The sequence below is a fragment of the Armigeres subalbatus genome, chromosome 2 (assembly GCF_024139115.2).
Source record: "Armigeres subalbatus isolate Guangzhou_Male chromosome 2, GZ_Asu_2, whole genome shotgun sequence".
Taxonomy (NCBI): Eukaryota; Metazoa; Arthropoda; class Insecta; order Diptera; family Culicidae; genus Armigeres; species Armigeres subalbatus.
The window spans coordinates 358,097,555-358,122,958 of NC_085140.1; the positions used below are offsets into that span (position 1 = coordinate 358,097,555).

The 25,404-nt window shown below is 39.3% G+C and overlaps 2 protein-coding genes across 5 annotated transcripts in view; both read right to left on the bottom strand.

Annotated features, from left to right (window-relative positions):
• Positions 1 to 10,539, bottom strand: part of LOC134212963 (fibroin heavy chain) — a 31,604-nt gene extending 21,065 nt beyond the window's left edge. For all 3 annotated transcript variants that reach the window (XM_062691360.1, XM_062691361.1, XM_062691359.1), the window contains exon 1: positions 10,297 to 10,539. In XM_062691360.1, coding sequence (XP_062547344.1) covers positions 10,297 to 10,524 — 228 coding nt within the window. In that variant the 5' untranslated portion in view covers positions 10,525 to 10,539. The remainder of the gene's footprint in view (positions 1 to 10,296) is intronic.
• A 7,054-nt stretch (positions 10,540 to 17,593) lies between these two features.
• LOC134217128 (uncharacterized) lies at positions 17,594 to 19,241 on the bottom strand. Of its 2 annotated transcripts, none has more exons than XM_062695909.1 (3): positions 19,067 to 19,241; positions 18,826 to 18,990; positions 17,594 to 18,379 (listed from the first exon to the last, which is right to left on the bottom strand). In XM_062695909.1, the coding sequence occupies exons 1-3, from the start codon at positions 19,150 to 19,152 to the stop codon at positions 18,202 to 18,204; spliced, it is 429 nt and encodes a 142-aa protein (XP_062551893.1). In that variant the 5' UTR covers positions 19,153 to 19,241; the 3' UTR covers positions 17,594 to 18,201. The 2 variants fall into 2 exon arrangements, with proteins under 2 accessions (XP_062551893.1, XP_062551894.1); XM_062695910.1 differs by having other exon boundaries at positions 17,598 to 18,361; positions 19,067 to 19,237.
• Positions 19,242 to 25,404: the final 6,163 nt, after the last annotated feature.

A 25,404-nucleotide genomic window follows, 5' to 3' on the forward strand; every position in this document is an offset into this window, starting at 1 on the left:
TAGCCCAAGACTACGCGCAGCAGCTGGAAGTGGCACTCCCAACGGAAGAGCAGCTAGGCGCAGCATCTCTTGAAGATGGCTGGAGAGATATTCGATCCGCCATTGGAAGCACCGCAACCGCTGCACTAGGCACGGTGGCTCCGGATCAGAGAAACGACTGGTATGACGGCGAATGTGAACTGTTAGTTGAGGAGAAGAATGCAGCATGGGCGAGATTGCTGCAACACCGCACGAGGGCGAACGAGGCACGATACAAACGGGCGCGGAACAGACAAAACTCGATTTTCCGGAGGAAAAAGCGCCAGCAGGAAGATCGAGACCGTGAAGAGACGGAGGAACTGTACCGCGCTAATAACGCACGAAAGTTCTATGAGAAGTTGAACCGTTCACGTAAAGGCCACGTGCCAAACTGATACGGCTGATCAAGGCGACGATGGATCGGGTGATGTGCGTAGTTCGAGTTTCAGGGGCATTCTCGAGTCCCTTCGAAACGCGTAGAGAGTTACGGCTAGGTGATGGTCTTTCTTGTCTGCTATTCAACATCGCTTTGGAGGGAGTAATACGAAGGGCAGGGATTGATACGAGCAGTACGATTTTCACGAAGTCCGTCCAGTTATTTGGTTTCGCCTAAGACATTGATATCATGGCACGTAACTTTGATAGGATGGAGGAAGCCTACATCAGACTGAAAAGCGAAGCTAAACGGATTGGACTAATCATCAACACGTCGAAGACGAAACATGATAGGAAGTGGCTAAAGAGAGGACAATGTAAGCCACCCATCACGAGTTTGTATCGGTGGTGACGAAATCGAGGTGCTTGAATAATTCGTGTACTTGGGCTCACTGGTGACCGCCGATAACGATACCAGCAGAGAAATTCGGAGACGCATAGTGGCTTGAAATCGTACGGTAGTTCTCTACGGACACGAGACCTGGACGATGCTCGTGGAGGACCAACGCGCACTGGGAGTTTTCAAAATGAAAGTGTTGCGTACCATCTATGGTGGGGTGCAGATGGCGGACGGTACGTGGAGGAGGCGAATGAACCACGAGTTGCATCAGCTGTTGGGAGAACCATCCATCGTTCACACCGCGAAAATCGGACGACTGCGGTGGGCCGGGCACGTAGCCAGAATGTCGGACAGTAATCCGGTGAAAATGGTTCTCGACAACGATCCAACGGGAACAAGAAGGCGAGGTGCACAGCGGGCAAGGTGGATCGATCAGGTGGAGGACGACTTGCGGACCCTCCGCAGACTGCGTGGTTGGCGAAGTGCAGGGTGCAGCCTTGAACCGAGCTGAATGGAGAAGTCTTTTATTTGCAGCACAGGCCATTCCGGCCTTAGTCTGATGATAATAATTATTCTGGGAAAATGAATAGTGTTGGGACGTGCTTAGTTCCTCCACTATTGGATCATTTACCCTAGGTAATTATCGAATTGTAGAACAAACAAGAATAGATGTATCACCGATAAACCGACGTGCCTTCCCATATACAGTTCTTCAAATTTCTTGGCAATTACTCTCCTTCCATTACGTAGCTCCATCTGTGCGATGGTTTACACAACAGCTCTCACAAATGTGCGGGAAAATTTGGTCATGCACTCTTTAATTTATTTCATCAGCTTCCACGTAATAATCAATATTCGATATTATAAATATCAAGATTTTTATGATAGGATTTGTTAGCCAAATGAAAAACATTCGATTTTCAAAAATGTGTGTAATGATCGTAAAAACTTAAATGTCGATTTAAGCATCGAAAACGATTTTCTATTTCTTGGTTATTTTTATCCTCATCGCTGTGTAGATTGTTTAAAACGTGCATATAATGTTTACGTCGACCAGCTGGTGGATTGCGCGCATTTTGCTTTTTCTTTTTCTCAACTTGTCCAATCAAAAGAACGTTAATGTTAGTATATGACAGAACGAGTTACTACACTCGGAGTAAAACGATTGTATTTTTTTGCCAATTTTGGAATCAGAGAGGCCCGTCGGTTTGTCGGTGGATGTATGGTTATTGCTGTATATGTCAACACCAATTCAATATCGGTTAGTACCAAAGAATAGACCACTGCGCCATCGCGCCACGGTGATTTTCTCAAGCAACCTCAGCAGTTAAAAATGAATCGGCGCGCAGCCGCATGGAAATATGCAGTTTACATTTTGGTAAAAGTGCATTTTGACTGGTAAGTGCATCCTTCCTTCCCCTCGGATCTGTTACCTTGCCGCCGTGGGTCGGCTTACGCCATTAGCACTGAGATGGCAACCAAAGACATATCGTGTGGTGGTGGAATCACATGTTGATTATTTTTGTTTGGTGCCGCGTTACATATCTGGCATATTTGCATGTGATCCAACGGACATCGTGTCTTGGAGCCTTGAATGGTAGTGCAGTCAGGCAGAGGCCTTTTCATCAGTGATAATGATGTGAGTTCTCTTCTTTTCGGCAATACTTTTCTGATGCGTTCCCTGTGACGCTGAGTCGTAGCCTCGCTTACATTTAGCTAGCTAGGCATTTATTGAAAAACAAAGTATTCAAGATATTCGTAGGGAATCGACTGCTGGATTCACTGAGTAGAAGTTTTTTCAAAACTAGGAACGTGGTGCCAGTTTTATTTTGTTATGCCTCACTTCGAAGAGCAATAATAAAAAATACCACACACTATAATGATGGTATATGAACAATCTTATAACGGCTTCATTCTCGATAATTTTTACAAACAGATAGGCAATAGGCGTGATGAAGGTTTAGCTTGCCACCGAAAAGTGAATCCTATACCTGACCTTGAATAGAACTTAATAGATAATCACCGTAATTAATCAACGATAAAGCTTGTTAGAACAGTTTAAAGCTATAGGCAACCTTGACAAAAAATATAATGGAACAAACTAAGTTCTTTAGCAGTTTCCACTTTTACATGATACAACTTACATTGAGTTTGTAGTGTCAACACAGCTTAAAAACATTGCACAATGGTCCGATTCAGTTATTTAGCAGGAAAAAACTATTTTCCTCCGTTTTCGTTCTATTTAGACATTTGGTGTCTTCAGTGAAGTTGTTTATAATAAAATATTGCTTCTTCGGACAAAAAGTTCGATAGGGTGGTCCTTATCGTTTCTCAAAACTGAAATTAAACTTTTTTATTTCGGGGTTTTTGTGGATGACCTCTTCAGCAAACTTGCAGTAAACATTATTTGATGCAACTTTGCCGAAGACACCTTGTGTCTAGCACATAAATTGAGTTCAGTAAATGAAATTTTCGATTTTAACCTAGGGTGACCCCAAGAAAATCAGTTTTCTATTCGAATTTTTTGTTTTGAGTTTTACGAGAATGCGGTCTTCAGAAGAAATGAAGAGCAAGTGATGGTGCATATTTTTGCTGAACACATCATGTTTATAAGTCTTACCATTTAAAAGTTATATGCAATTTATACCGAAAAACTATGCAATCTCAAAATGCCTATATCTCATGGAGATGGTTCGATTAATTTTTTTTTGAAGGTGTTATCTGAAAGGGCATATATATAGTAACTTTTACTGCAAAAATTACGGGAACGTATTTTTTTTTTAAATTGAATAAATCGACTTTGAAAATTTCTTCGAAAAAATTTAAATTTACTAGTATTTTACTATATATTAAAATTATGAGTAAATTACCTTCGACAAAAGTTCAAATTTAAACTAAAAATACATATCCGATTATTATTATTTAATCAGACTAAGGCCGAAGTGGCCTGTGCAGTATACAAGAGTCTTCTCCATTCGGCTCGGTCCGTTGCTATACGTCGCCAGCCACGCAGTCTACGGAGTCATCTTCCACCTGATTGATCCACCTTGCCGCTGCGCACCTCGCCTTCTTGTGCCCGTCGGATCGTTTTCGAGAACCATTTTCACCGGGTTACTGTCTGACATTCGGGCTACGTGCCCGGCCCACCGCAGTCGTCCGATTTTCGCGGTGTGAACGATGGATGGTTCTCAGGAAGCGATTACAAGAAGAGCCCTGTGCAAATTTTGAAGCATGTGAAGCAAATGTCTTCCGTGTGCAAAATTGATGAGAGTGCTTTGCTGAGTCAGACAAAAATGGGTGCAATAACTTGATTGTGACTAAATCTGATCACATATGAGTTACAGTAGCTTATGTGGAACATGTGTGCTGCTAGGGTGGAAATCTTGTACAAAGCGTGTACAACTAGAATTACGGAAATTATCACTCGGCGATCGGCTTATAACTATTGCGTTTTTGTACAAAACATATAAGCAACTCAAAACGAACTGCAAGTTTCAAAGTCGAGTCATTCTGTATCATTTTTTTTTTCTACAATGAACGGGAATGGCAATATTATTGCAAGGTGGATCAATTAGGGTTTTTATTTTACATTGTTAATAAAAGTTTTGTATCGGATTTTTTGAAAGGAAAGTGCTGCGTACCATCTATGATGTGGTGCAGATGGCGGTCGGCACGTGGAGGGGGCGAATGAACCACGAGTTGCATGAGCTGCTAGGGGAATCATCCATCGTTCGCACCGCGAAAATCTGACGACTGCGGTGCCGGACACGTAGCCAGAATGTCGGACAGTAACCCGGTGAAAATGGTTCTCGACAACGATCCGACGGGCACAAGAAGGCGAGGTGCGCAGCGGGCAAGGTGGATCGATCAGGTGGAAGATGACTCCGTAGACTGCGTGGCTGGCGACGTGTAGCCATGGACCGAGCCGAATGGAGAAGACTCTTGTAAACTGCACAGGCCACTTCGGCCTTAGTCTGATTAAATAATGATAATCGAATATGTATTTTTAGTTTAAATTTGAACTTTTGTCGAAGGTAATTTACTCATAATTTTAATATATAGTGAAATACTAGTAAATTTAAATTTTTTCGAAGAAATTTTCAAAGTCGATTTATTCAATTTAAAAAAAATACGTTCCCGTAATTTTTGCAGTAAAAGTTACTATATATGTGCCCTTTCAGATAACACCTTCAAAAAAAAAATAATCGAACCATCTCCATGAGATATAGGCATTTTGAGATTGCATAGTTTTTTGGTATAAATTGCATATAACTTTTAAATGGTAAGACTTATAAACATGATGTGTTCAGCAAAAATATGCACCATCACTTGCTCTTCATTTCTTCTGAAGACCACATTCTCGTAAAACTCAAAACAAAAAAGTTAGAATAGAAAAAACTGATTTTTTTGGGGCCACCCTAGGTTAAAATCGAAAATTTCATTTACTGAACTCAATTTATGTGCTAGACACAAGGTGTCTTCGGCAAAGTTGCATCAAATAATGTTTACTGCAAGTTTGCTGAAGAGGTCATCCACAAAAACCCCGAAATAAAAAAGTTTATTTTCAGTTTTGAGAAACGATAAGGACCACCCTATCGAACTTTTTGTCCGAAGAAGCAATGTTTTATTATAAACAACTTCACTGAAGACACCAAGTGTCTAAATAGAACGAAAACGGAGGAAAATAGTTTTTCCCTGCTAAATAACTGAATCGGACCATTGTGGCATTGACGAAACAATGACTTAGGTAAACAAGGTGATTTGACGAACGCATAACCTACACTCAGAGCAAACAAAGTCAATTAATTTTCATTCTGCATAAATAAAAGTTAAAAAATAGAACACTAATACGCAATATTTTTTTATATTTTCAATGTGGTCAACTTAAATAACTTATAATTGTACTATGTGACTAAGTGGCCTTTCAAACCACATCAGATGCTTCTAAGGCAAAAAAGAAGACATTGCATTTTAAACATTGCTTTTAATAACTAGAAAAACGTTGTACTAGAAATCTTGAAATTATCATTTTAGCCTTTGATCATTGACTAGTTTGCATTCAATTACATTTTGCATTAGTGTCGAGTCGATTCCAAATCCGAACCTCACTTCACCCCATCCTTATCCTACCCCATGGCGTTCAAGTGGTCTGCACGGACTCTTCTGCCATTACCCTCTCTATTATCGGCTTTGGATTGACTTGCGCTCTCATTGCCCCACCAAACGCTGCAAAATGAAATTTTGACTGGTAAGTGCATCCTTTCGACAATACATATTTTCATTCAAGTTCATGTTGCATTTATCTACTTCCACTCAAAAATCATACAAAAAAATCAACGATTCTCTACCGAATTCGATAAACGAACCGGTTAGGTCCCTAGTTTTCAAATCTGGGAAAAGGATTTGGGGTCAAGGGGTCGAGTTAGGGTTTTCGATTGACCTTGTCCAAAGTCTAGAAACTCATCTTGTGATGATATGATACATCATAAACATGTTCAATAAATAAACCGTTTGTTTGAGAAACTGCATATGTAACGTTTTTGGCCAAAGTATGATTTTTATATATTCTGAATCCTCCTCCAAAAATACGTATTCTGGCAAAAAATACGAAAAAAAGTTTGTTCAGAATGTATGAAAATATGTACAATTGTTTGAGAAACAACATATGTGCACGTATTCTGAAGAGCAATTATGAAGACCTGCTTACAATTTTCACTTTGGGAGTACCCAAAGTGTTTAGTTTTGCCAAAAACTATTAATCTGTATCAAAGATATCGAAAGAATCGACGATCGCGCGGTCGGCCGCATTATTGTGTTCTGCATTGCGCGGCCGGTAATCAAATTAATCAGTTCAGTGCGTGATCTCTCTTGTTTCGGACAGCAGAACGATCGCGTGGTCGGACAAAATATTGTGTTCTGCATTGCGCGGCCGGTAATAAGAGTAGCCATCGAACAAGTAAGTGCAGTGCGTGCTTTAGTCGTCGGGAAAGAAATAAAAAATAAAATATCTATCTTGTGTTCGGTGGCTCATGCGCATGTCGCGCGCGGTCGAAAAAAGCGCACTCTTCAAAAGTTTGCTGTAGCCATCGAGCAAGTGAGTACAGAATGCTGCGCTTCCGTGCGGTCGTCCAAAACGCGAATCTCCTCAGTTTTCATATGCCACCGGGCGTGCATGTTTTAACTTTTAACTCGTATTAATGTTATTTCCCATCCCATAGATCGCATCGCTTACCAAAGTGAATCCAGATAAATTATCCTTTATAACTAAAACGATTTCCTTTCCCAAGACAATCGTGGAGATGCAGCGGTATACTCGGTCTCTAGTAGCAACGAGAGTCGGACTAACAATCCTTCCATTCCTATATGACCGTAAGGACGTGGCCGGTGCCGTTATTGACTTTAAATATTTCAGCTCCCGAAACGTGTACATTGAGAATGGGTAGCTAATCCCAAGCCCCATTCATTGTGTTCTCTGTACAATTTCGCAAGTTCAGTCAATCACGGAGTAGCAACTACGAATTGTGCGGTCACAGTGATGAACTTAATCAAATATTAAAAAATCACTCTAATAAAGAAATAAAAAAAAAAAAAAAAAATGTGCGGTCATAATGCTCATGCTCATGCTCATGCTCATCAAAGATATCGAAAGAATCGGTTCCAATTTGTTCAAAAACAGTTTTTTGTTGTTTTCTCAAAATTGTGTAAAATGGATACCTGGAGATTCTCAAGGCGCTTATAGGTTTAGCAGGTTCCACAGCATCTCGAGTTCTTGATTAACTTGGAAACCAAAAACTATCTAAAACTATCTATCTAAAAATCACCGTGTCGTGTGAAACTGTGACGTGTCAAACTTCATGATTTCGCGAGACACATCCAGATTCTTAAGTGGTGTAGAGCAAGCTCCGCGGAATTCCGGGTAACAGGTTCCCTCCGTAGAAGTGACACCTTTGGATGTTATCGGAAACCCTTCTTGCGATATGTCAAACTTCTTGATTTTGCGAGAATAAACATTATTCATCCCATCATGGCAATACTGTTTGATGTTTTTACAATAAACGGTTCTATATGGCCATTATTCTATTCCACGGCACAGTAATTTATTATCAGTATATAGAAGAAGTAACAATTGAATTGAGATTGAAAATAATCAAATGAGTCGGTTATACGTAGAACATAAGCGTAGTCCGGATATATTATGAAACTATTCTACAAGGTTAATCAGACAACCTAAAATAAAGTTCAAACAACTCAATTCGCTATAGGGGAAGAGGCCCCCAAAACGCCCCCCCCCCCCCCTCCATGCAAAACGCCTTTTGTGGGTTCCCTCATATTTACCGTCATTAAAATGTCCGTAACAAAACTAGATCTAAAACTAGGATAGGCGAAGAAAGTTTCAAAATAGTGCATGGGAAGGTCGGAAAAACCGAAAATTTCCACATTTTGAAGAAACATCTAACATTTTGGCGAGGCAAAACGCCTTAGTGGCAATAACCTACAAAGTACTTGCGTCTCCACAGACTATCCATTCTAGAATGCTGATCCGTCAACGCGTGGTACTTTGTTCCCTAGGAGCTGCCAGTTAAAAAGCGTTTTGCCTCATGAGTTTTCCGGCAACAGAATATCACCACTTTTTTGAAATGTGAAATGTGAACCGTTGGTAAGGGAAGCCAATTTCCAGTTGAATGCCGAACCCGCACGCAAAAAAAAAGCGTTCTTGAATTCGTGAACTAACGAGTTCACGGTGTATTTTTTCGTGAACAACAATCACGGATTCGGGAACACCAGTCACGTTTTCCAGAACGTTCCAGAAAACGTGACTGTATTCCCGAATCCGTGATTGTTGTTCACGAAAAAATACACCGTGAACTCGTTAGTTCACGAATTCATGAACGCTTTTTTTTGCGTGCGGGTTTAAGTAATTTCCATTTGAGGTCGTGTAAAAAAGTACCTCAATACTAAGTTGTTTCCACTAATGCAAGGTTAAAAGAAACCAAAATATAAGTTCAACCCCTTCAACCTAAAATTGGCTTCCCACATCAAACTGCTATCGTTAAGTAATTTTCTTTCTCTGTTTTTGATAACAAGGGAAGATCCAGATCCCCCTATGTCACACTTTTTGTATGAATCATTTAAATTTTTTGTATGGATTGTCACACTTCGGACTTCTTACAAAAATTAACTTTGCTTCGACTGGTTTAACTTTGAACGTAGGATCAAGTTATACTGAAAGTGGTATAATCAATTTTTTTCCAATATCTGTTTACCAAAAAATGTAGGCATTTTTTTCCGTAAAAATAAATATAACACATTACGTTAGAATCATTTTATGGCGATCATGAAATTTTCTTTCCTTCATCTTTAACAAAGAATTTAAAACAAAATTATTAATGATAATTTGCCTTAAATATCATCTTTCAAACTTAGACGTACATGTTCATGATAGAATTAAAGGCGAAAGTATAGAATTGATAGTTCCGTTAGGATACGGCAGGCATGAAGAATGTTTTTATAGAAGTCGATTTGAAAGCGAGCGGAGGGCAATATTTGTGATGGCACATATCGCACGACCTTCCTTCTGCCAAACTCCTGTATGAAGGGGGAGGGAAGAATATCAGTGTGGAAGCTGATATATCTCCACTGGCAAAAAATTATTGCAAATATTGTTATTTGTAACACATATGATATGATTGTGATAAATTTTTGTTATGACTAACTGGTCGGAATGAAAGAGATGCCAAATCTGAAACAACTCAAAATTTAGGTTGCTTGATCTACCCATGTATGTATCGTTATTTGGTTAAGTTACGCATACTTCACACATACGTTATTTTACTCATTTTTGTGTTAATGAGTACAAAGTTTAATAAAGGAAGAATGCTGCCTTGGGCCGTAGTCAGAAACAAACCATTACAACACCAAATAGATACAATGAATATCGTTTGCCTAAACCGTCCTTTCCTTAGTTTGTTTTCCGATCATTAACCAAACCACGATCACATCTTCCTTCTTCAGCACACGCCACATATAGCACAGCTGCTCAATTATATTAATTTACTTTTCAATTGTCTTCAACCCATTTCACATTGGAAATCGTGCTGCAAATTATTCCTCCGATCCAAAAACGTTCAACATCATCCACTCACGAAACGATAAACGGGGATTTCCGACCAACCGGTATAGGATGGATATCAAAACGTCTTCAAGAAACTCGTTTCATTCGTAACTTTTTCGACACTTCGCTCCGTCGTGACACCACATCAGTTCGTGTTTAGATTTCTTCCTACAGGAATATCTTCATATTCCGGATCTCAGACTATCGCGTTTCAAATGAGAGTTTTCAGAAATTCTTAACCACAACCAGCAGATCACGATCAATGAGTAGTCCAACATCCATTAACATTCCCGAATCGTCATAATTATCTCACTACTCGATCACACAGAAATAAACAGCCACAATCACTGGGCACGGGTGTAAAAAAACAAAAACAACAGCGAATTCTTACTTTCAAGTTCACGGTCTCACAGATTATAGTTGGAAGCGCACAGAAGAATGCAAACGAAGATGATCGCTCGATCGTCTCCAGGGTACGAATGAATCGGAGACGCCTCCCGAGTGGGCACTTTATATGTGGTAATATTTCGCGAGAGTCTGAAGTGAGCCGTTCATCAATCACGATTTCGCCGTTGCTGAAGAAGACGGGTTCGACGGTAGGTCGTCTGAATGAAGGCATGATGTGCTCACATTTAAAGCCTCAGTAGGTGCATTCGAGGTCCCAAAAATATCACAATCTATATAACACTGGGAATTCCTTAGGTAAAATATATCTCAATAGGATTATGTCATCATCTTAGGAACAGGAATAGTAAAAAAGGAAGTTATATCTAAAAAAATAAAATATGTAAATTTTTGCAATGAAAAACAAAAATCAAAACATTAACAAATCTCTTGGGGAGCAATCGTAAACCGAAGAGCACAAAGCTGCTCAGAGAGGATGAACAATCTGTTGAAACATGCTAATGTCATTTTGACTGGTCCGAAATAAAACTACTTTTCTCAAGCGCAATGAACAACCTACACGTTCGCAGACGTTATGATTTTAAACATACGCCTTAAGTCGTTTTCTTGACCGTTTTGAAATCCGTAATTAGCAAACCATTCGCCGTAATTACGTGTAGGTACTTAATCCAGATCGAGCGAGTTCACTGATAAGCAAAGGGTTGATGTGCGACCCTTCAAGTTTACAAACAAATCTTATTCTGTTTCAAAGCTGTAAAAAATCTTTGCGGAAGTTGGCTGTTCCAATGCTGTATTATATGTTTAATATGTAGCTTTGTGCTAAACATAAACAATTTGAACGAGTAAATTGTGTATACTTCTCACATTATAGGAACATCCGCGAGGAACAAGCTATTGATAAGGCATCACGTCAGAGTTGATCATTAAAGAGAAATATAGGAGATAAATAAAAACCAAATGTTAAGGGATTTAACCTTAATCGATTTGCCTAATTCAAAAATGCATAAAGTCAGATTGCTTCCTCTTGAAAATTGGTCTGATATAGGTAGGTAATTGCTTTCCGGAATAAACCACTTTTTTCGACATGCCTTGACTATATGATGATGATAGTGCTACCATATATTGTAGCAAGGCTATAAGTGGAGACATTTATGCGAAATCCACGGGGTGAGTACAGAATCTCTACTAAACGAAGGCGTACCGAAGATGAAGGTGACGAGCCTGGGAGCATTGGCTGGCTGAAAAGCAACAAAGCCCCTGCGGTTGATCAGCTACGGAAAAACTGCGGTCCTGTTACGGTCATGCACCGCGTGCAGTGATGAGGCGCTGGTTAGTAAGCTGCATTTTTTATTCCTTCCTTTTATTTGATAGGCACTCTGTGTTACTTAATCGCTACTGTGCCGAGATCTACTGTGGTATTCTGCTGTACAGAATCCACACAGAATCTATTTTTAGATTTCCATTACTCATTTATTGTTGTCGTTGCTAGTCCATCTCATCGTGAGTCCATTGTGTCCGTTTGTCCATGCCGTGCATCCAATGATCGTTGCATTGTTCGGTTGCCATTTATCCGGGTAACGTTGGAGGAATGCCTCCGAGAAGAACAAGTTGTCAGTCGTCATCAGGCAGCCGTGACGGTAAGGCGCGTACCCCAAACGCCCCCGTATGGGCTGCGGATCTGGTGACTGACGAGGATTTGGTGGAGGTACTCCAACATGTTTAGTTGTTTTAAACAAGTCATCAAAACAGGAAAGATGCGCGTCGCATTTTACATTTTTTTTCAAGCGAACAAAGATCGTGGGAAAAGTACACGGTGGACAAATTTGAACGTGAAAATGTTTCGAAAACTGTTAAAGGATTTTAAGTAGACCGAGCTCCATTGTATTCAAAGGAGATTGGAAGGCCAAAGACACGAAGCAACTCATCAATAGGATCAGAAGCATCATCCGGAGATGGCCGCCGTCCAACGGTCATGTGATACCTGCAAGATTAAACTACGCCGCACGGCGGACCACGAACCGTTTGCTATTATTCATTAATATTCGCGATTAAAGGTTGCATGAAGAAGAAGAAGTCGAAGGATGATATTAGAAAAATATTGCATGAGGAAGCATACGGAAAAATTTTTAAAACTCTTCTCAAAAATTCTAGAAGCGATTTAATTAAAAACGGAAAGCAGTACGGGGTTGGACTTTTCTTATACTGTGTATCAAGTATGATATCATAAAATAAAATTTGAAATCGAAGAATTACGTTTATTATGCAGTAGAAGGATAGTCCAACCCCGTACTGCTAACCGTTTTTAATTAAATTGCTCCTAGAATTTTGAGAAGAGTTTTAAAACTTCCCGTATGCTTCCCATGCAATATTTTCAAATATCATCCTTCGACTTCTTCTTCTTCATGCAACCTTTAATCGTCAATAAGTTTTAAAGACTAAGGCCAACTCTCTATATAACGTATATCAGATTGAACTGTACTTCTTTGTAGTTTTCTTCCCGAGCCATTCTTTTCATTCCTGCTATTTAGTGGCCATCCGTTACACACACATACATACACGCAAACGGTATCAGGCCATTAGGCCGAAGGCCGTTAGACCGAATGGCTATTAGGCCGAATTAGCAAAAAGAAACAGAAAGTGAAAAATGAGAAGTTCTTTCTTCACTTTACCCCTTCTTCCTTCTCCCTTCTTGCATCTTCCTTCTTCTATCTGTCTCCTTTTTCTTTTTTTTCTTATTCGATCTTCCTTCTTTCTTCTTCCTTCTTCTTTGTTACTTATTACTTCTCCCTTCTTCCTTCTTCTTTCTGCATTCTTCTTCCTTCATTCTTCTTCTTTCTTTGTTTTTCCTTCTTTCTTCCTCTTTCTTCTGTCTTTTTTCTTCTTTTCCCCACCCTTGTTCTTTCTACTTTCTTCTTATTTTTTCCTTCTTCTTTCTCCCTTCTTCTTCCTTCCTTCTTTCTCCTTTTTTATCCCTTTTTTTTCTTTCTTTCTTGTTGCTTCTTTCTTTCTTCTTGTTTCTTCCTTTTTTTCTTCCTCTTTCTTAATTATTCCTGATTTCTTCCTCCTTCTCTCTTCTTCATTTTTCTTTCTTCGCTTTTCTCTCTTCTGTACCTTCTTCCTTATTCCTTATTCTTCATTCCTTCTTTCTTCTTTCTCTTTCCTTCTTCTTCCTTCTTTCTACTTTCTTCCTTCTTCCTTCTTCTTTTTTCCTCCTTCCCTCAGCCTTCTTCCTTCCACTTTCTTTCTTTTTTTCTTTTTCCTTCTGCGACCTTTTTTTCTTTTTTATTTCTTCCTCCGTCCTTTTTCCTTCTTCTTTCTTCCTTTTTCTTACTTGCGTTTTTCCTCAGCCTTCTTCCTTCATTCTACTTCCTTTTTCCTTTTTCCTTTTTCCTTCTTCCTACTTCTCTCTTCCTTCTTATTCTTCTTTCTTTCTTCTTCCTTTTTCCTTCTTCCTCCTTCCTTCTTCCTTCTTCCTTCTTTTTCTTCCTTTTTCCTTCATCCTTTTTCCTCTTCCCTCTTCTTTCTTCCTTCTTCCTTTTTCCCTCTCCTTTCTCCTTTGTTCTTCCTTCTTCTTTATTCTTTCTTCCGTTTTCTTCCTTCATGGTCCCGTCTTCCTTCTTCTTTATTTCTTCTTTTTCTTTCTTCTTCTTTCTTTTTTTTTCCTTCTTCTTTCTTCGTTCTTCCTTCTTCGTTCTTTCTTTATCCTTCTCCCTTATTCTTTCTTCCTTCTTCCTTCTTCTTACTTCCATCTTCCTTTTTCCTAGTTCCTTCTTTATTCTTCCTAGTTCCTTCTTCCTTCTTCATACTTCCTTCTTCCTTTTTACTTCTTTCTCCCTTGTCCTTTTTTCTTCTTCCGTTCTACTTCTTCCTCATTCGCACTACTCACTGCACACTCCCCAGTTCTCATTCGGCCTAATGACCCAGCATCCAAAAGTTCAATTTTGGAGTAATCCTATAGCTCTTCGATACAAATTTGTTGTACGATAAAGGCAGAACGTTCTCGAAATCGTGAAATCAGTGATGGGAAATGTACAGTAAAACACTGTGATTATGTGAATATTTACATTTTATCCGATCAAATTTCATGCACCAAACAAACTGAAACAGTTTTCCAAAAAATGTACGCGACATTGTGACTATTTTTTGCCGATGAGACAAACTGTTTGTTTGCTTCTGTGTGATAGTCTCGTCCGTCGCATTCGCATGGCAATGCATGAGTTTTTTTGTTTCGGCGTGCGCAGCGCAAACAGAACAGAATCGAGTTCAATTACCTATGGCGCACAGCCTGGAAAGAGTGCTAGCCACAGGTACTGATTTATTAGTTCTAATCTCCAAAATAAGCAAGGAGTAATGAAATGAAAAATCGACACCAAAAAACGGTTATACGTTGTGAAATTATTGTACAAAAACAATAATTGTGGGGAGAGAAAACAGTAAAAGCAAGTGCTGACTGTTGTCTGCGTGGCAGGGCTGCTGCTGCGGCTGCCGTGGTTTTGTTTTTCTGTGACTGCATGGCAGAATGAATAATAAAAAAAAATGTCAACCGTTCCCGTCCCTGCGTGAAATAGCAAAAATACATTGTCATTGTTGAATACATAAATTACAACTTCGGGAACACAAGTCACATTTATCGGAACCAGGGCCGGATTTAATGGGGGGAAGGTGAGTGGAGGGGCCGTGGCCCCGGGCCCCCACAAATCTTATGTACCAAAACCAACCTTTTTTGTACATTTTGGGGCCCCACAAGCTGTCGGCCCCGGGGCCCCCTTCCGGCTAAATCCGGCCCTGATCGGAACGTTCTGGAAAACGTGGCTGTTGTTTCCGAATTCGTATATAACATAACGGCGTATTTTTGCTAGTTCACGAGGTCGGGAAAGCTTTTTTTGCGTGAAATATGTGTCGGCCAGGACAACCCGGGTCTCAAACAGTTGTGACGAACTATAACGTCTTGACAAAACTATTGTTGCTTGATCAACCATTCATGTATCCTGAGCACCCCTAGGGGTACATAGGGCCATCGTAAAAGACCTCCATCCTGGGCGGCTGCTCGCTTTAGCCTTGACCTGAGCCCAGACCAGTTTCCTGTCGACTTCCTTTATTTCCTTGTTGAGGCTACGCTGCCACGAGTTCCAGAGGTCTGCCTCTGCTGTGATGTCCTGCTGGATTTCAGTCCAGCGCTTGCTTGCAGATTTCGTCTCCGCTTCTTCGTAATGTGTGGCCGACCCACTTCCATTTACGCTCTCGAATTTCTGTCGATATCGGTTTTTGGTATCGTCGATGGAGCTCGGCATTCGAGATCCAATTGTGAGGCCACCAGGCCCGAGTTATAAAAACGTAGACATCTGTTGATAAATACTTGCAGTTTCTGCGTAATCCCTGCTGATACACACCAAGTCTCACTGGCGTATAACAACACAGGTTTCACGTTTGAGTTGAATAATCGAATTTCGGTACGTTGACTATCTGATTGGATCTTCATACATTTCGTAAACTCGCCAAAGCAGCCCTAGCCTTCTTGATCCGTACTCCTATGTCAATCTTGGTTCCACCGTCCGACGCTAACTCTGCCGTAATCTGGCAAAGTGACGTATACGCCATTTTCCAAAAATGGTGTTATCGAGTAGCACTCATCGTAATCTTTAACAGAAAAATGGAAAACATGTACGTTGTAAAATGACGGATACGTCACTTTTTCAGATTACGGCAGAACTGGCAGCCAAGATATTGAAAGTTTTCGACCTGCTTGCCGGCTACCGTAAAGTTGGAGGGGTTGTTTGTGTTTACATCAAACGACTTGGTCTTGTTGACGTTTATGGTCATTGAGGCCGTTGAGGAGCGTTCGGCCAGGTCGTTCAACTTACTCTACAAATAAGAGCTTGCTAGTGCTAGTAGAGCAATATCATCAGCCAAATCAAAGTCATTTAGATGCTCCATAGTAATAGGCTGCAGGGTAGTCCACGGTTTAGTACATACGGTCAATCGCACCCACCATGACCTCGTCGATTACGAAGAGGAACAGTAACGGAGATAGAATACATCCTTGCGACCACCAAGCTTTGTGCTGCGCTTCGATGAGGCCGACGATTTTATCCAGAACTCCCTTGCGTCTGAGGACGCCCCACAGATTTCACACAGGTTCAGACGAACGAATGCTTTTTTATAGTCAATGAATATACCAGGTAGAAGGACTCTTGGAATTCCTTGGCTTGCTCCAGAATGATTCGGAGCGTGACAATATGATCCACACATGATCTTCCTGGGCGAAATCCTGCCTGCTGCCGTCAAAGATCAACCATTGTCCTTAAAAAATAAGCTTTCTGTCTACAAGTAAATCATTATCTCCGTGATCGAATTCGACATACCGGTCTGGAAGAATAGGGCAAACACTCATCATCTCCAATATTCTAAGACGAGTTTAGTACTTTCTTTGCTGATACGTATTTCGACCTCACAGTTGAGGAATTCCACAAATCTTAGTGGAATTACTAAACTCGTCTTAGACGGTTAAATACATTCCATTAAAAAGAGCTTAAAATATGTTTACTGATCTCCAATAGGTTTAGAATAAGCTCCTGAGGAGGATGATTATTCATCATAGCACACGAACAATTCAGGGCCACCGTCTGGCCGAGACACTATACCAGCGCTTTGCTGCCGCTAAACCGCAAGTCGAGCACATCTGGATGCCATATACAGATGTGCTCGACTTGCGGTTAGCCACAGTTTGGTGATTGTGAGGACTGAGAAGTTTAGAGTCATGCCAATGATCATCAGTATATAGTTCACAGAGAAACAGACGTCTCACTCAACACATGTTCCATCGTTCACCTTTTCAACGGTTGATTTATTTTTTTTTGTAGGTGGTCAATCGGCCACCGATGGCGCTTCCATCGATTTTGCTTATGTTTGACGTTTGCGCACTACCGCCATCTAGTTGCCGCTTGGCCACACACCGTGTTTTTAGCATTGGGCGAAAATGTTTTCGTGACGATGATTTTGATTGCATTTTGTTCTAAGTGAGACGTCTGTTTCTCTGTGGTTCTATTGTCGAGTGAATCGGCTTCATTTCTTAGCTCACATTTCGATAAAAACACTCTGTGACTATGACTGTTTGTAACGACCAATCATAAACATGAGTAAAATGGCTACGCAATCTCATCTAATTGAAACGAGTTTTATTATTCGTCTGACGTTTCGACACGGGTTTAGTTCCCTGAAGAAGGCACTAAACCCGTGTCGAAACGTCGGACGAATAGTAAAACTCGTTTCAATTAGATGAGACTGCGTCCCCGTTTCACTTTATGACTGTTCAATTATTTCAAAACTTATGTTGGTCTTAAGTGGATGAATAAGAATATTAAAAATTGTTCTAACCAAGGTTGTAATCGCCCTTTAAAAATTGTTACGATACAAAATGGGTCACCTACATACTTTTACGTATAAATCAACTGTTTGAGCAAATTAGTCGCATCACGTTCAGGTTTTAGAACAACCACCTGAAAAAAACGCACAGCAACAGTTACCCCGCCATAAACCTGTTTGGATTAGAAATACTAGAATAAGAGATCGGCGAAGACGCCATCTTGTTTCCAATCGAACCGTCAAAAGCGGTTCCAATTCGACTTGTTTACTTTTTGCTTCCATAAGAAGCAAGCAAAAAGTTCAAGTGTTGCCAGTATAATTTAAACGATTTCATGCATTTTCATACGTTGCCATTTCGTCAGTTTTTCACTCCGCCGGTCTCTGGTTATAGGGTTGCTAGTTTGGATGAGTCTTTCTTTCTTCGTTAGATCGTTTTTTATTGCTTTGGCTTTGTGTTGCTTTCTTCTGCACTGCAGATTATTTCACGCTCGCGAATGGCCTAATGCCCCCCTCCAGAAGTGTTCCGGATCTATCTTATGTTCTTGAAAAATGTCTGCCACCGTTTGGAGATGCCTTCCAATGTATTGGCTCCTGCACTGCTCGAACTGGACACGAGCGAACTAGGACCGGCTGCCGATGCATGCGAGCCAGCGATCGTACTGGAGGTGGTCGAAATGGATCCGCTATGACTGTTGGTGAAATGTGAACTTTAGAATAGCATCGAATCGGAGAAAACGATTATTATCGAATGGATTAACGGTTAGTCGATAACGAGGATGACAAGAGAAATATAGAACTAGATATTTATTAGACAGCTATAGGCATTTTTTTATTCTAAAATGAATTATAAAAGTTTAAGTCTTAAACTTTAAGATTAAAATTACTAAATTTACTGTTAAAATTTATCATCTCCATAATTTCCAATTTTTGAGTACATTTTAGCATCTGAAGCAATTTAGGAATTTGTATTTGAATGATGATCTTTAATTGATCGTTTAAAATACTCTGCCCACACATGTCATAAACAAATCTAACATGACTTAAACTTCACATGCAATTCTTACTTCAAGATCTCTCAGTAACAAAATACTTGATCATAAAGTTGGTGTCTCTTAATTTACCTCTAACTCGGATATTTTATATTTCAACTTACCTCACAACAATCGGCTTATTAGCGATAGACGTTGCCAACGACGTCGTATGAGAAGCTGATATTGGGCGAACAGGTGGTCGGGTGCCTCCCCCGATCCCACCAATAATAGCGCCAATTATCGCAGGAGCAACCTGGGCTATAACAGCCGGTATTATGATCTCAGCTCTAGATTTAGAACAAAACAAATTAACACTAATTTAGCAACGGAAACGGAGATCCGTGAACTAGTGCAGATATTTACCCTGGAAACGTCTTGGTTTCTTCGGTCGAAACTTCCCATACGCAGAGAACCACTGCGGAGAGCACTGTAAATCTATAAATTTGCATTTTCAACTTTACGATACACAGGTCAACGCGGGAGGATAAACGATTCACACCGGAGTCAGCCAACCAAGTGATACGGATTGCTTCAGTGGATCAATGAAGCTGTTGCTGTTCTGGAATTATTAGTAGTAGGACTAGCCGTTTGTAATATTTTACTGTACGGCTTAATTGCCGTTGACCAACTTACTCCTATTTGTGATTGAATAAGAAGAGCCATACGAATTGATAGCCAATGCAATCGTTTTGAAGGTTAATGATCAGCTTAAGTACGTGTCGATACTGTGGAGGAGTATCGTGTGTATAGATAAATGCGGATAGAAGGAATAATTACATTTCATTTCCTATTATGATTTTGATTGGAATTTGTTCGCGATATGAATTTCTTAAATTCGTCGATCAACGATTATTCTCTTTAAGTTTTCAAATGAAAAGATATAATTCAGATCAAATCAATCAAAATTATGTAAGACAGCAAGTTGACTAGTCTGTAGTAACTAATTATTTAAACTTAATACGTTTAAACAGGTTTACTAATTGAACTACACTGCTTTTAAACTGCACCAATATCGGAATTTCCTAACTTGATAAAAGTGGAAGGGAATTAAATGTACTTTTTCTTGATTGATGACTTGTGAGGGAAGTCAGATTTTTTTCTTTTTTTGGAAAAGATGTTTAATCTTGATACACATAGTTAATAGACCTCTTCATGTTTTCAAAAAGTATCAAAAATTCAACCGGTCAGCCCAGAATCACAATTCTTATGCTAAAATAAGTCTCCTGTCAAATTTTCAGCTAATTCGGATAAAATTTCGAGGTGGCTCAAGTCAATTTAGTGTTTTTGGGCTATTTTCAATTTTGGAAAAAATCTAACAAGAGATATAAACGTCGAAAACTATCGCAACAACCTCTATACGGAAGCTTTTGGTGTGCTCTACAAGTCTTGTGAACATTGCGATTCGTTCCGTTCACGTTTTGTCCATGTTAAAGTGATTTTCAAGCTTTTAAGTGCATAAAAATACTGTTTCCCCCAAACATCGTTGTTCTACAAAATTCTTGAATTGATGACAAATGATTGCTAATTTATTATATTATTATTCCTCTTTTTTCCCTGGAAATTTGAGTAATATAATTGCCAATGTGCGATTTACCGTTAAATTCTTAAAAATCAGAAGCTGAACATTTGTCGTAAATTTGCACGTTAGGTTTTCTTCAAACAAGTTGTTCGAACAAAACATAAATCAAATCATATGATATTTGATGCTTACAACAAACGACTTCCAAATTTTGTTAATTTCACCATATGTCTGCATGCTTTTAACATCGAGTGCATCGTAGTAACAAGTGAAATCGAAGCTTCTTTGTTTGAACAACTTGTTTGAAGAAATCTCAGCGTGCAAATTTATGACAAATGTTCAGCTTCTGATTTTTAAGAATTTAACGGTAAATCACACATAAGCAATTATATAACTCAAATTTCCAGGGAAAAAAGAGGAATAATAATATAATAAATTAGCAATCATTTGTCATCAATTCAAGAATTTTGTAGAACAACGATGTTTGGGGGAAACAGTATTTTTATGCACTTAAAAGCTTGAAAATCACTTTAACATGGACAAAACGTGAACAGAACGAATCGCAATGTTCACAAGACTTGTAGAGCACACCAAAAGCGTCCGTATAGAGGTTGTTGCGATAGTTTTCGACGTTTATATCTCTTGTTAGATTTTTTCCAAAATTGAAAATAGCCCAAAAACACTAAATCGACTTGAGCCACCTCGAAATTTTACCCGAATTAGCTGAAAATTTGACAGGAGACTTATTTTAGCATAAGAATTGTGATTTTGGACTGACCGGTTGATTTTTTAATACTTTTTACAAACATGAAGAGGTCTAATAGTTAAGTTTGCCATTTTTAAGGTGTTTTTATGAGATATTGCGAAAAAACAATACACCCAAAAAACGAATCTGACAATTATTGTATAGAATCTGGGCATATACAATTCTGTAAGCTTTTTATACAAATATTGTATTAAAATAATACAGATTTGTATTATTTTAATACAATATTTGTATAAAAAGCTTACAGAATTGTATATGCCCAATTATTATACAGTTTCTGTAAGGTTCTTATGCAGAACTGTATTGAAATCTGCCATCCCCTGGTTGGGTGTAGAGGCTCGCTTGCCACCGAGCGTCCGACCAAAGCAGATTCGATGGATACGGGGAATTGACTGATATCCCATTGTTATTAGCTGGTTATGGAACAACTTCTCGCAAGGGCAGCTGTTGTATAATTGGTAATACGACCGTGTACTTAATGGAATAGTGTGGGTTCAAGACCCACCTGCAGCCGAATCTTTTTTCGCAATATCTCATAAAACACCTTAAAAATGGCAAACTTAACTATGTGTATCAAAATTAAACATCTATAAAAAAAAAAATTTGGTTCAAACGCAATTGACTCCTTGCTGGCATATGTTTCACGTTTGATACAAAAAAAAATCTGCAGTACATCTCAACTAAGTACACAGGATTCTGTTTTTACACGATATTTTTTTGGTCGTATTTTTGATCGTATGGCTTTCTATTTACTTCTGAAAATGTTCCTAAAAATCCAGAAAAAAAAATCAAAGGAAAACTAGATGGGAATCGCTGTAAGGCAAAAATTTGAGATGAGCGCAATACTAAGTAAATGTAAATCGTGTAAAAACAGAATCATGTGTATTAACCTTTTATTGAGTTCGATTAAGGGGGTATCAGCCTTCAAAAATGATTTTGAATTTCCTCATATAAATGTGGTCCACCTTATTGCTTATTTTAAATAATAGACATAGCCAGGGAGTTTCGGCGCGTTGCTCACAAGATCTTATCTTCTTCATCTGCTTTTTCTTCTTCTATGGCTCTACATAGCAACTGAAACTTGGCCTATCTATCAACTTAGTAATCTGTTAGCACTTCCTCAATTAGGCCGTTACAAATATTTAATTAACTTTTTGTCCTACGAAAAAAATCAAAAAAACTCCTCGGATTTGTTAACCCTTAAATGCGCAATGTTGTTTTAAAACAACAAACCGAAAATACCGTCGTTCGGGGTGACATTGGGCCTAGGGGGTAAGATTGGGCCAAAAACGAAAAATGTTTCAAATCCTAATATCTCAGAAACTGTTACGAATTTTGATGAAAACTTCAAACGGTTCGAAAATATATTAAAATTCACGTCTAGGAAATCACAAAACAAATTCCAAGAATTAATTGTGCTCGTACCATAATGCTTGGAATTTGAATGTAAAACTATTGATCAAATGAACCCGTATTAAAATAGTGTCAGTAATGCCCCACAAATCTATTACATAACTAAATTTTAGATCGATGGATACCTGGTGATCATGTTACGATAATCTGTTTGTTGTTTTATCGAATTTTATGAATATTTATTTAGCATTCTTGCTTTTTCGTAGCAACGAGCAATGCATGCTAAAAAGGGGTGAGATTGGGCCAAGCCTTTGGTTGATTTGCCATACATAGTTGGTAAAAGCCGTAATGTAGGCAATTATTTTTATTGAACGATTGAATCGTTGCATCGTCACCGCTGAACTTTATTGTATGTGGCCCAATGTCACCCCCTGTGTGGGGTGAGAATGGGCCAAATTTAAACAACATATAACTTTGAAGAATTTCTTACTATGTCTGAAACTTGATTATGCATATGTACAACATGTGATAGATTTAGTTCGGAAAAGGTATTGGAGGGTAACCGCCCCTTCGGTGGGGTTTGATCCCACGACCCCAGTTCGCATGACAGGTGCTTTCCCTACTAAGCTACGAAGGACCTCCGTCGTCCACCGCAGCTTAGCGGGTACTGATGAAACCAAATAGGCAATTAACTTCCCGCATAATTGTGGACCATAATTGGAATATCTCTCATATCATTCATGCCGATATATAATAGTATACCTACTATACTGATTGCTGTTCATACATGAGCATGAGCATGAGCATGATTGACCGCCCACGGTTGCTACTCCGTTATTGCCAGGTCAGCTGTAATTACACAGAGAACCAACAGATGAAGTTTGGGACTAACATCATCTTCAATGTAAGAACTGGTGACCAAAAATAAGCAATACCAGCGCCGGCCGTGTCCGAATGCAGGTCAATTAAGGAATGGGTAGGAAAATGTTGACATGATACTCGCTTTGATAGAAGCCGACGAGTCATCTGCACTTCCACGAGAAATCACTGGGATGTTGGATATATGGGGTAGGTATTGTGGCAGGGTTCGTTTTGGTAAACGGTATGCCGTGTATAGCGTGTATTTTGATCAATTCAAAACATAATCGAACGAGCACTAATTATTTTAATTACCAACCGCACTAGGCAGAACAAAATTGTCGATGACCAGCCGATCTCTCTGCTAACCGCACAAAGCAGAACAACATTTTCGATGACCGGCCGATCGTTCTGCTTACTGACGCGAACTGAATCTTCACTTTTTTAATTAATTTACTCACCCGCACAAAAAAGAACAACATTTCGATGATCGGGCGATCGTTCTGCTAACCGCACAAAGCAGAACAAATTATGTGATGACCGGCCGATCGTTCTGCCTACTAAATAAATCACGACTGTATGTGACCTCTGAATGCTGAACTTGAAAACACGCCCCAGAGACGTTCAAGTATCTAGGAGTATCAAACCCCTGTCGGAATTGAGTGAAAAAAAGTAGATCATGTTTGTTTGTTACTACATGAAAGTGTGAAAATAATGATCATAGAGCACAAAGTACATACACCGATTCTGTTTTACACGGATTTTTTACACGGCCGTGTAAAAAATCCCATGCAAAATTTTTGCAAGTTGCTCCATTTTGCATGATTTGTCGAGAAATCATGAAACCCTTTTACACGGATTTTCAAATTTTGAGTTGAAAACTTTTTCACACGGAACGCATCCCCCGTGTAAAAAAGAATCAGGTATGTGGAAACTGATTTAAATGTTCGAAAAAGTGTTCAATGATGTTTTGACTAGTGAAAGAAACCTGATTACAACAGAAACATAAATTCAATAAATCCTAAAAAAAATATGTTTTATCACTTCAAACTTATGAGACTTAACACATATCAACGATTTCACACAATACTGGCAAATATACTGGTATAAAGATTAACCTGTCAAAATCCAGGTCAGAATCCACAATACAACAAAAGTTATGTGTATTTCAAAATTAATGTTTTTTTGGACATTTCTTGGAAATTTTGATTTTTTAGATTTTCTTGCTGAAACACATAAAACTAATACATTTGTATGAACACATGCAGAGAGAGAGAGAGCCGAATAATTCAAAACAATTACTAAAATATGAAAGTTTCTTTTTTTAGTCCAAAATTAAAAACTTCATTTCTGAAAATTTGCAAATATTGAGTCGTGTCTGCATTTCATGAAACTGTCGATATGTTGCAGAGCTTGCTAACTAGCAATTGTAGACCTATTTCACTTAAGACCATTGCCAGTTAAACAAACGAGCGATTGAAAGTGAAACAATCGCTATAAAAATAAAAAAATCTAGAAAATGCTGCCTGGAGGTCCTTCAGTGTGAAAGCCCATCACCACTTTCTGGCCAACAATTCGTTGTCTGAACTCCGCCAACAACAAAGTCACCGCGCTAAATGATTGAAATTTTGTTGTCATTTAGTATAAGTCACTGCAACCAGCGTTACAAATCTGCTACCAGTGATATTACTGGCTTCAGGTGGTATCAGTTACACGATGAATCGATACTCATCAATACAAGAAATCAAGGATGTCATCGATCAATCGGTAGCCTGCCAGTCTCAGACGCCCGACATGGAAGCGCGATGCATGGCGGACCCCTGGTACTAGGGCCCCTCCACAACTCTGCCCAACTGTTCTTTGTTTGTTTGAATAGTTAGGCAGAGCTGCGGAAAAACCCCTACACCAGAAGTCCACCACACATCACACCTCCAAACCAGGCACCCGAAACCGACAAACCACCAAATGACCGATGACACCCCTGACCTCCTGCACCGATAAACCCCGATCCATCGCATAACTAATACCACCTGAAGCCGATGGGCTCTGAAGACGCATAAAGCTGACTGTCAGTCTAGATTGATAGCCCAAACCGTACATAGCGCCTTTTCTAATCTATACCGTTTAGAACATCCGCTAAATTAGTATAGTTAGGAGAGAATCTGTATGTTATATGTAAAGGAAGGAAACAAATTCTTAGCGTTA